Source organism: Molossus molossus, unplaced genomic scaffold (genome assembly GCF_014108415.1).
Source record: "Molossus molossus isolate mMolMol1 unplaced genomic scaffold, mMolMol1.p scaffold_m16_p_22, whole genome shotgun sequence".
Lineage (NCBI taxonomy): Eukaryota > Metazoa > Chordata > Mammalia > Chiroptera > Molossidae > Molossus > Molossus molossus.
The window spans coordinates 33612627-33624279 of record NW_023425358.1 but is presented as its reverse complement, the minus strand read 5'-3'; the positions used below and the strand labels follow the sequence as shown (position 1 = coordinate 33624279).

Below are 11653 nucleotides of genomic sequence, written 5' to 3'. Positions count from 1 at the left end.
AATAGCGCGGCACACCGACCCCGGACTTGGGGGGGAGATGCAGCGAGCGCTTCGCGGGCCCGGGAGCCGGCTGCAGGCAGGGCAGCGGCGGCGCCGGCGCCTCTCGGAGAGGCTGCCTCCCCCCACCCCTCCCTCCCACTCCATCCCCGGCCGCCTCCCCCGGGCGGGCGCCGAGTTCCCCGCCCGGCGCACTCCGCCCGCGCCCTCCGGGGGTCGGGGGGGCGCACGGCTCCCGGGCCGGCGGCGGCGACGGCGCGGCGGCGCCGAGGGGCAGCGGGTGGCAAGAGGCCTGGGGGCGTCGCAGGGGCCCCGGGCGGTGGCGCGCAGAGCCCGAGTGGCCGGCGGCGGCCCCGGGGCTGGGGGGAGTCCAGCCCGGATATTGAGTGCAGCCATTGAGAAAAGCCAAACTCTTGTGTGTGTGCGTCTCGAATAGCCCCCAAGATGGCCGCCAATGTGGGATCGATGTTTCAATATTGGAAGCGATTTGATCTACGGCGACTCCAGGTTAGTGCGGGCAGCGCCGGCCGCGCGGCCGTGGGGAGCCCTCGGGCGCGCCCTGGGCGCATTGGGGAGGTCCCCGGGAGGGCGGGCGGGCGCCCCGGGGCGGCTGCTGGGGCTCGCCTGGGCTCGGCTGCCCGCTGCCCATCGATAGGTATTAGGAATTGATCTCGCCGCTGCTCTTTGTTCGGTTCAATCATCGATTAGCCGCCGCGACCATGGAGAAGCGCTAGTGAGCCCTCGGCCCGGGGACCGAGCCGGCTGGCGAATGGCCGAGTGAGGCACAGGGAAAGCAAAGGCTGCGGTCCTGGGCAGGGGGCTGCCGGCGGGACCCCTGGCAGCCCCCTTCGCGCCGCACTTTGCGTGCCTCCCAACTTCGCGGCGCCTGGGGAGGCCGCGGAGCGCGCCGCGTGCCTGTCCGCGCCGGGCTGGGGCTAGGGTGAGGGAGGGAGGGAGCTGGCGGGCAGGGAGGAGTCGGAGAGAGGAGGAGGCAGCCTGGGTTGGCGAGGAGGCGGCGGCTCCGCGCCCCACCACCCGTCACCACCTCCGCCGCCGCCGCCCGCCTGGCTGCGCAGCCTGGACGCGCCGCCACCCGGGGGCCGCTTCTGCTGCTCCAGCCGCCCCAGCCACAATCGCCGGACTGGCCGCCTGCGCCGGCAGATCTCTCTTCGGGCCGGGTTCTCGGGGTTCGTCTTCTTTGCTTCTTGCCTTTACCCCTAACCCCCTTGCCAAGTCTAGATGGGGACAGGCGGTGGAGACGGGGCCAGGATGTGCACAAGTTTGCGCTCCTGCCTCGGGGGCGGTGGAGAGCCTGGAGCGCTGCAGAGCAGGTGACTCCCGCCTCTCAGGCCCTTGGGAACTTTTAAATGGGAGATGCCCTCGCTGTCTTTTGCCTCCTGTCTTTCCTCCCCACCTCTCCCCACTTTTTTCCTCTTTCCAGTTTCTCTTCCTCCCCCCCTTCCCTAGTGACTCCTTCCCAAATCCTAGCACTTTATTCCCACTCCACCTTTCTCTGGGAGTCTCCCCCAGATTTGGGAGTGTTCTTTGCTGACCCTTAGAAGGTGGGGTTTGGGGTAGTATTTCAGAGAACACCAGCTTCAGCCTCGGTTCTTTCCTGGGTGCCCCAGGACGCTCCGGATAAGCCCCCCCAAACCCTGGAGTCTCGCAAAGCCACGGCAGACACAGTGGGAACAAGGGGCAGAGTAATGGTGCTGATAACCGGGCTTTTACAGCATCCTGCCTTGGCCTTGACATTCTCGGAAAAAGCGAGAGCATCAGTCTGGAGATAAAAAGGAACCCACTTAAAAAAATCCGCAGGCAAATCTTGTTAAGTTTCTTCTGATAAGTGGTTCCAGTACTCCCCTCCTCCTGGCCTCTTCTGAGCCTTCCTCCCTAACCCGCCCCCTCTCCCCGCTTGCCCCCTCCCCCAAAGCCATTGAGCTGGAGAGAAAATCGGGGCACTCAGGCATGCGGTTAATAACTGCAAGTGCCTTGCAATTCCAGGTCCTCACTCGAGTTAGGGCTCAGTTTGGTGGCCAGCTGAGGCGGGCAGGGCTGTGAGCTCTGCTTGCTGGTTTAAATGATGCTAAAGTGGCCTCTCTGGAAGAGTGGGGTGTGTGTATGGGAGAGAGAGAGAGGGAGGGAGAGAGAGGAGAGAGTTGGGCAGCCACATTGAGCTTGGCACGAAGGCCAATGGTAATCGTATTCCCTGCTAATGTTTGTAAATGAGACCCCAGCATGGCTGGGGGACAGCATCTTTATTTATGATTGATGTTCTATAACATAAGGAATGACAAGAACGTGGCAGACAAGAGGAGAGGAACCAGAAGGGCTGGCGAAAGCCCTTTGCAGGGTCCTATTGTTATTCTGGGCTGGAGAAAATTTCTGCGGGGAGATTTACAGCGCTGGTATTTGCTCCCGTTTGGCCAGAATGTCAGTTAACACAATTTTCATTAGATAACTCGTTTTCAATCTGGGGAGTTCAGCCCACAGTGGGGAGGGCAGGGTGGGCTGGGTGCAGAGGGGTGGGAGCGGCTTTCAGGGGCTGATTTCTGAGCTTCTGCAGGGGGAGGATTTAAACCTCACTCTCTCCCTTCTCTGGCTTAGGGGTCTTTTGTGGAGCTGTTGAGGTCACCCAAATCTTGATTGCAGTTGGACTCCCATTGATTTGGGAACCTTTGTTAGGGTTTTAGAAGATGCTGAGGTGTAAAAGCAAATTTGAACTGGAAAGTATAAAGATGGCAGGGTCTTGTTTAGGTGATGGGGAACTGGGACTAAGACTTGTCTTCTGACAGGGTGTATACATGGTGGAGGGTGTTTATTAAGACAATGGCTGGTGTGTCTGGCACAAAAGGAAAAGACTCTAGGGAAAGGGGGTAAGCTCATTTACATGGATATTAAGTGGGGAGGGGGCCCCTGTGGGAGTTTGAATGGCTGTCCACTTCTAGAGAGCAGAGAAATAAATGTGGCAGCCGTGGTTATGTGCAAACATTTAGCCCTCACATCTGCCATAGTCCCTACCCTCATCCTGAAATGTTCCGTTGTTCCCTTGCCCAACAGGCCTGCAGCCGCCCCCCACCCCCACCCCCATTCTCACCAATGGCATTTTTGTTGGAAACAGATTATGAACCTAAGCACTTTTGCCTAGGATCATCTCTTGAGCATAATGCTAATGACTCCTACGCCACACTTTTATTTTCATCCCCCCCTCCCCCCACTTTTCCTCTTATAGGGGAGATAACCAGAAAGGGAACACTTCTACTGGCTTGTTCTGAGCTCCTGGTAGGAGAGATGGGCCCCCATCCCAGGCTCTCCACAGGCTGAAAGCTTTGGGCCCACTCGTCACACGGCCCAGCTGCCTGTGAGTGTGAGGAGGTGCTCGGCTTTAATTCTTGGTTCAGGTTGAGTGGTTTCTTGCAGCCTGGTTGCTGAGTGTTCAAGTGGCGGAGGCAGCAAAGGCAGCTAGTGTCCCCAGGCCAGACCATGCTGCAGACACCACCCGGATCCTGGGAAGAAAGGTGACCTTGTACTAGCCCCAGCGTATAGCCCTCCAGAAGTATACATTTTTCAAATATGGACGCAGTCTAGTTATTATTCCTCCCAGTGCCATTTCTGCACACAACAGGGCTATTTTCCTAGGATGGAAGTCAGTCAGCAGTCCTAATGACTTGTGGGCTGATGATGGTAAAGATCCTCTGAATGTGGCACCCTGTTCCAGGACCCCTGAAACTGCTTCACTTCTTCCTTTTCTTCTTTTTGCTCTACTGCTAACAGCCCAGGAAATGAGGAGAAATAAAATTCCACCCCAAAGATAATGCTGGACATATTTCATTTGGTTATAAGATTGCTTTATGATGAACATTACTAATGCAGTATTTTTTTATGGCTTTTCTGTGTATAATCGTCGTAACTGGATTCATACCTTTATGACTTTCTTTTTCTGCTTTACTTTGCCACTTTTTTTCATGATGCTCTGGGTCCAGTCTCTCTTTTTTTTCCCCCTCGAAGGGGGTTAAGCAAGCTAACAAGAGTTGAGAGCGTCCAGTCCAAATTAGGGTGTCCAGTCCAAATGCATATCTGTTTCTTGAGAGGAAAGAGGTTGGCTAGAGGGATCACATTGTGTGAGTTTGAGAGGAAGAGGCACATTCTGCTTAAGGGGTGAGCATTTCGGGAGGAAGATCGACAGGGATAGTGAGGTAGGCTGGACTTTTGTAAGGAGTTTGGAGAAACTTCTGGGAAGGTTCAGTTTCTTGGAGCACAGGAGTCTTGATGGAATGTTTTTCCCTGCTCAAAGTTTAGAAAAGAGCGTGGATGTGATTAAAATATTATAACCTTATGATATTCTGAAGTGCATAAATTTTACATATCAGCCACAGAGAGTTTAGACATCCATTAGAGCCTCTGACAGCTTGACTTATCTAAATGTGCTATCATTTAACAATGTGTCAAAATTCCTCTTTCTGTAGATGACAGCAGTAAATAAGCTATCAGCCCTCTTGGCAGAATCCTAACTTTGGAAACTTTACTGTAATAGAATCACTGCCAGGGCAGGGAGCATGAGCAGACTGGGCTTGGGCTTGCCGTGGTCCATGCCCATGAGACTGGTTGGCATTAGGTGAGGGCTGTGGGAGGGGGAAGACGAGAAGAGGTGGGGGACATGGGTGAGGGGAGATTTCTAGCAGCTGCTCTGTGATTAAAAAAAAACACCACCAAAGAATAGGCCAGCCCTCTGGACCCTTACAGGTCTAACCAGTGGGTGACCCCATTCTATCTGCCTCTCCAATTCATCAGAACCCAAGCCCTATGGGCCTTTTCTGCAGAAGGAGCTAGAAACAGGTGTTGAGAATTTATTTAAAGAACCCAGCAGTCTTTTCTGGGCATCCCAGAATTCTGGTTCCTCAACTCGGCAGAAATTGCTTTCCAAAGATGGACTCTCTCTGAGTGCTAGAAGAAAAACAAGCAACATCTCGTCCCTGACTGCCTTTGCTGTCGGAGGTCTCGAAATTTCTTTTATTAATACCCGAATTCACTGTAGAAAATTAAGAAACCATGTATAGTGTCTCAGTGGGTTATTTCAGGTGAGCACTGTGCTATTTTGACTAGAGAGAACCGCTTTTCTGATGGTGGAGGTGATTTTTCCTTCCTGCCTTCCTGCCTTCCTTCCCTCCCTCCCTCCCTCTCTCCCTCCCTCCCCCTCTTCCTTCCTTCCTTCCTTCCTTCCTTCCTTCCTTCCTTCCTTCCTTCCTTCCTTCCTTCCTCTCCTTTCTCTCTTTTCTCTCCTTTCTCTCCTTTTTTTCTCTTCCTCCTCCTTACTCTTCCTCTTCCTTTCCATCTTCTCCCCTATTGAAAAAAGGATTCTGCCTTTGAACTTGACATTATTGTGGTAACCTTGTTTCCAGCACATGGGATTTCAAATGTGAACACCTTGGCTGGTGCTAAATTTGGTCCTGGATGATGGTAGATGTGGTCATCCAGAAAATGTGGTTTTCTTTGCTGCTTTCTGAAAGTGCTGAATTTCTGGCAGCTTTCTGGTTATCTAATTCAGAGGCTGAGGCTGGCAGAGGTTGAGCATGGGAAGGGGACTGAGGTGGTGACTTGCCTTTGTGTCCCTGGCTTTGGAATGCCGGGTCCAATCTTCTGTTTGATTTTTCTTGGCCGGGGTCGGGGGGTGGGGGGGGGGGTGGGCGGCTCTTTATTTATGACAGGTGTCATGGAAGGTGGAGGTAATTGGCAGAGGGCGAGAGCCCCAAGATCTCTAAGTGTGTGTGCCTGTAGCACTCCTGAGTGAATCACCCAACATCCCAAGTCTTCCATTTCTTAATCTATCACACAGGCCGGCTGTGCCCATCTGGTCTGCCAAATTGGGTTATTGTAAAGGTGCTGACATACTTTGTGTGCCAGTTAAATGTATTGTCTTCTAATGACCTTGGGCCTGTTGTGGTGGTGGTGGTGGGGTGCTTCTGACATTTTAAGCAAATCTTTGAGCCCAGAAATCATGTCTAGGTTGGAGTTATTTAGTTTCTAAGCCTTGATGAGCCCTTCACAAAAGTGGTTTGTAGTGTTTTATAGGATATGGACAATATATTCCTATCATGCTTAAATTAAAATCTAAAGTCCTTTCCCTTGATTTCAAGGTTCCACATGATCTGTCCCCCTGATATCTCTGGCTTCATCTCCAGCTTCTCCCCCCTTACTCACTCTGCTTCAGTCACAATAGTCTTCTTTTTGTCCCTCAAACATATCAAGCACATTTCTACCTTAAGACCTTTGCACTTAAGTTCTCTCTCTCTCTCTGGGACTCTTTTCCTCTATATCTTCCCACGCTGACGCCTTCATTTCATTCAATTTCAGCCCAAATATCGAGACCACTCAGTCTAAAGAAGGCTAAAGAAGCTTCTACAACTCCTTTGTCCCTTTAATTTGCAAATATGCTTCCAGGGCACTGAAGACAGTGTTTCCCCTGAGGGTTTTGACCTCAGAGCCTTCTCAGGGTGCAGCCTCTCTCTCTCTCAACACTATAGGAAACCATCTAGGCTTGCTACAGGGGTGGCAAACTTTTTCTGTAAAGAGTCATAATAATAATATACTTTAGGCTTTGCGGGCCACGTGGTCCCTGTTGCAAGTACTCCATTCTGCCACTGTAGCATGAAAAAAGCTATAGACATTTGTGGCTGTATTCCAATAAAACTTTATTTAAAAAAAAGGCAGAGGGGCCAGATTTGGCCTGAGGGCCATCTTTTCCTGATCCTGGTTTACTTCTTTGTGATAGCTGTTGTATAGGCTGTGGCATGGTTGAAGTTTTTCTCTTTTTAGTTAAGAATATTAAGGTGGATCCAACTTAGTTCTAGACCTCTTTTTTACTCTTTCTAACAAAAGGAAAATACCAGGAGCCTTCCTGGCTTCCAGTCCTGGCTTTATCCCCTGTTAGCTGTATGACTTTGAATAGGTCACTTAACCTCTCTGAGCCTTACTTTCCTTGTCTTTAAATGGAACTAATAATAGTCTCTACCTTTTAGGTTGTTCTTGAAGATTAAAGCACTTTGAATATAAAAGAGCATAGCATAGTGCCAGGCACACAGTTACTGTTCTGTAAATTCTTTTCTTCTTATTGTGGTTGGTATTTTGAGAGAAGGGTGAGTAAACCAAATAAACAGCAGCTCCTGGAACTTGCTGGCCTTCCAGGCTGTTTCAGAGCTTTCTGGGCAGATTTTCTCTTCTCTCTTACTCCATTGGGGCTTACTATATTATTAATATTATACGTAGTGTCTTATATTTTGGGAGATGTGACCACAGAGGTTGCAGACTAGGAGCTATATCTGGCCCAGGATATATCTGTCTAGATCAGTGCAATATTTAAAAACATTATGTAAAAGGTATTGGCATTTAAAACATGGGAGATGTTACCTGTGGCATCTAGATGGCCACTGCCCTTAACAAATCAAGAGCTCTGACCACACTGGGCAAACAGTAGAGACCTGGGAAGGACATGCCAAGCAGAGGGAATAGCCAGGGCGAAGGCCCCAGCCTGAAGGTCCCCAGTGGCTCAGGCCAGCTGTAGGGAGTCACAAGGCAGGTCACTAGGAGGGTAGCTGCCAAGGCCACTGGCTGCCTTCCTCTAAGTGCCTAGTGTCAGAAGAGGCTGCATTTCCAGAAAAAAGAAAGGTCCTTGACCAACTCCATGGAAAGATATATGATTAGGGGGGCACGGAGCCTGCTGTCTCTAGTGGCTCAGTCACCCCCAAATTGGGCTTGTGTCTGCCCCCTCTTTTCTTTTCAGTCTCTTCATTTCCCCCTCCACCCCCATCCTCTGCCATCCTTTAGTTCAGCCAAATGAAACAGCAATTCCAGGATACGCATTTGTCATTACAAAGAAAGAAAGAAGAAAAAAAATCAATCATTCGGCCTCTTTGGCCTGAGCTGGTCGTCTGCCCAAGACGCCCGGAGCCTAGCAGTGCTTAAGACTCTCTGAGCCGCCGTCGCTCAAACTGGATGGGGTAAATGGCTCCCCGGGAACCATTATGGTCGATTGACTTGTCCAGCCGGTTGTTTTGAGCGTGGGTGCTGTAGACAGGGAGACCACAGGGGTCACCTGAGTGGCCGTTTGGGGGCAGCTTTCCCTTAGCGAGGTGGTCAGTCAGAGGCCACTCTGTTGCAAGCATCTGTTTGGGGTGTCTGTTGTCTTTTATGTGTGCTGGTGAATCCAGGTATCTGGGGGTGGGGGTGGGGGGTGATAGGGGCTGCAGAATCAAGCCCTGCACCCTCCCACTCACAAAGATATTTAGTGTGGACTCTGGAGCATAGTGGCTTGGGTTCAAATCCCAGCTCTGCCACTTAACAGCTGTGTGACTTTGGGTAAGTCACTGAGCCTGTCTGAGCCTCAGTTTTCTCATATGTAAAATGGGGATAATAGTAGTATCACCTCCTTAAGGTTTGCTGTGAGGGGTAAGTAAGCTGATGCATATGAAATGCTGAGCTCTGTGTTCACGTAGAAATGCTATTTAGTGTTAATAATAATTGTTATTGTCCTTTGCTCTGGAAATGTATATTCACCAAGGTGTATAATTAATATTTATAACCAATAATTTTTATATTGTTTAAAAATAACATTTATAACTAATGGTTATATAAATGATAATAAATAACAAATATTGTAACTAATACTTATATACTGGAGATACAGTGAATGAGGAAGGCAAAGTGCCAGTTCTCACTGAGCCCACAGACAATGGGGTAGTGGATGCACAGGACAGACAGGTGTGTAGTCACATGTTGGGATTAGATTCTGAGATACTTCCTGGAAGTGACCCTTCAGCCAAGACCTCACGGGCAAGGCCAGGAAAAAGCATCTTAGTAGAGGGAATAGCATGTGCCAAGACCAAGGTAGGTGGAAGAATAGCGCATGCAAGGAACTAAGGGAAGGCAGATTCTGAGCGGGCTGGTGGATCCATCTCCATGTTCACTCTTACCATCTGTCAATTTAGAATAAGGATGGAGCATGAAATAAGGATGTTTGGCACATGTGCAGCTTGGAGTAAATGCTCTCTCAGTGGGCACTTTGTAAACTGTCAAACACCATAAAAACCACAGGTATCACTTTTATTTTTCAACAAGATATGAGCCCAATTCTTGACCTGTTGCAAAGTGCCTTTTGCCCATTTACTCTTTCTCTCTCATGATCATGTATAGGGCAGCCAGGGTTCAAATCCCAGTTCTGCTCCTTCCTGACTGTATGTCCTCGGGCAAGTTATTTCCCCTTTCTGAGACTTGGTTTTCTTGTCTGTAAGATGGGTATAGTAATGGTACCTTCAGTGGTGGCCATGAGAATGTACCTCGAAGATCTCTAACTACAGGGAGTATGATTGACCAGTGGCCCTAGATGCTGCTCTCAGATCTCTAGTTTCTACAAGGGACTAAGTGTAGATCTAAAGTGGACCTATTCCTGGGACACATGGGACTACTCTGCTGGCTCTGGACTCCTCAGCAATCTAGGATGCTTCCACCAACCAGCCTTTCTTCCTTCCCTCTCTCCTTCACTCTGGCTCCCTTCCACAGGCATAGGCATTGACTCCAGTGTCTCTGCCTTTTAATCCTGCTTTTGTGTCTGCTTCTCAGAAGGCCACACTCTCTTACAGAAAAGATTAATTGAGACTTGAACATCTGTCTAAGGCACCCAGTTCATAGGGAGGTCTCAGTTTAGGTGCCTGCTGTGTTTGTTGGGAGCCTGGGGAGCTGTCACTCTCAGCAATGTCTCTTCTTGTTTGCCTGTTTTTACTTGGCCCATAGGCCCTGCGTGATGAGGTCCCTCCTTCCCTTTATTATCCCCCCATTATCTCTTGCTGTCATCTCCTGCCACTCTCCCCCTCTTTGTTCAAGCCACTCTGGTCTCTCTGCTGTTCCTTGAACACATTAGCATGTTCAGATCTTAGGGCTTTTGCACTTGCAATTTCCTCTACCTGGGAAACTCTCTCCCAGACATCTCTGCAGTTCTCTCTCATCAGTCCTCTGTTTAAATATCACCTCTCCAGAGAGGTCCTCCCTAACCTCTTTCCAAAATAACCACCCCTATCTCCTTACCCTGCTTTACCTGATGTGATAATGCATGTTTACTTAACGGTTTGTTTACTATCTTCCTCCCTCCCTGGGGAGGGCAAGGACATAGTAAGTTTCCAATAAATATTTGCATGGTGGAGGGGATGAATTCCACAGGAAGGGTGAGGTGGGCAGCTGCTTTTACTTCACCTTGAGGGAGTGGCCCTGGGGGACCCAGTTCCTCCCAGATCCCCCAGCTGTTTCACTCATCACTGGCTTTTGAAAGTCGCTCACTCCACACCTGGGAATTGGGCCCCAGCCTCAAGCTTGTAGCAGATAAGGGTTTATCTTTAGCTCTGTCAGTCTCTCTTTAGAAACTAGTGACCCTAATTCCTGCCTGGGAGGTGGCTCCCATCCTAATTAATAAATCCATTAATTAATTGCCAGCATGCTGTGGACCATTAGCGATGATTTGGTGGCCTCAGTTACAGCTCAAAGCAGGTCCCTGCAGCCTGTGGGATGGTTGTTGTGGGGAACACAGACTGGCTGTTAAGGATTTTGGACCCAGATGACATTCTTCTGATGCCTGTTTCATGGGCCCACTTGATCAGCCCAACAGGCGTTAAAAAAGGACAGACGGGCCCAGGCTGGTGTGGCTCAGTTGGTCGAGAGTCATCCTGTGCACCGAAAGGTTGCTGGTTCGATTCCTAGTCAGGTCACATATCTAGGTTGTGGGTTCTATCCCTATTTGGGGTGCGTGCAGAAGGCAACTGATCGATGTTTCTCTCAAATCAGTGTTTCCCTTTCTCTTCCTCTTGCTCTGAAAGTCAATTAAAAAAAAAAAACATAAAAAATAAAAGATAAAAAAAAGATGACTGACAGTCAGTCTCTGGACAGTGACCCAAGTTGAGGGGCTTTCCTTCTCAGCATCCCCTGGGAACCCCAGTTTATAGTAGGGCAAAACATCAGGATTAAAGTGTCTACTTTTCTGTGTGGCTGAGGGATCCTTTCTAGGCCTCAGTTTTTCTATCTCTAGTGGGGTTTCTGTGGGTTGTTGAGACAGGTCATTCATTTGTTCATTTAATGAACATTATTCAGCACCTGCTATGTGTCAGATGCTGTGTGAGGTGTTGGGGGTGCAGCAGTGACAAAACGGACTATGTCCCTGCCCTTAGCTTCTATTTTATAATCATTTGGAGACAGAACTTTTCTTCAAGGGTGTGAGAAATAAAGAATGACAACCCAGCCCTGGCCGGTTTGGCTCAGCGGTTAGGGCGTCGGCCTGCGGTCTGGAGAGACCCGGGTTCGGTTCCCGCTAAGGGCACGTACCTTGGTTGCAGTTTGTCCCCAGCCCTGGTTGGGTTGTGTGGGTGGCAACCACTCGATGTGTCGCTTTCACGTCGATGTTTCTCTCTCTCTCTCTCCCTCTCACTCTATCTGAACAAAATATTGAAAAATGTCCTCGGGTGAGGATAAAAAAAAAAAAAAAGAATGACAACCCAATGTATACATTTAGCCTAGGGCTGGGCATGCTGTAAGCCTTCCCTAACTGGTGACTATTATCAATAATGGTAATAATAATAATTAAAATGTGAGGGTATTTCCTGTGGAATTTCACTTGCCCTGG

At 49.7% G+C, this 11653-nt stretch overlaps 1 protein-coding gene across 4 annotated transcripts in view; it reads left to right on the top strand.

Annotated features, from left to right (window-relative positions):
* Positions 1-392: 392 nt before the first annotated feature.
* Positions 393-11653, top strand: part of CUX2 (cut like homeobox 2) — a 219455-nt gene continuing 208194 nt past the window's right edge. For all 4 annotated transcript variants that reach the window (XM_036277022.1, XM_036277020.1, XM_036277021.1 and 1 more), the window contains exon 1: positions 393-504. In XM_036277022.1, the coding sequence (XP_036132915.1) occupies positions 442-504 (63 nt within the window). In that variant the 5' untranslated portion in view covers positions 393-441. The remainder of the gene's footprint in view (positions 505-11653) is intronic.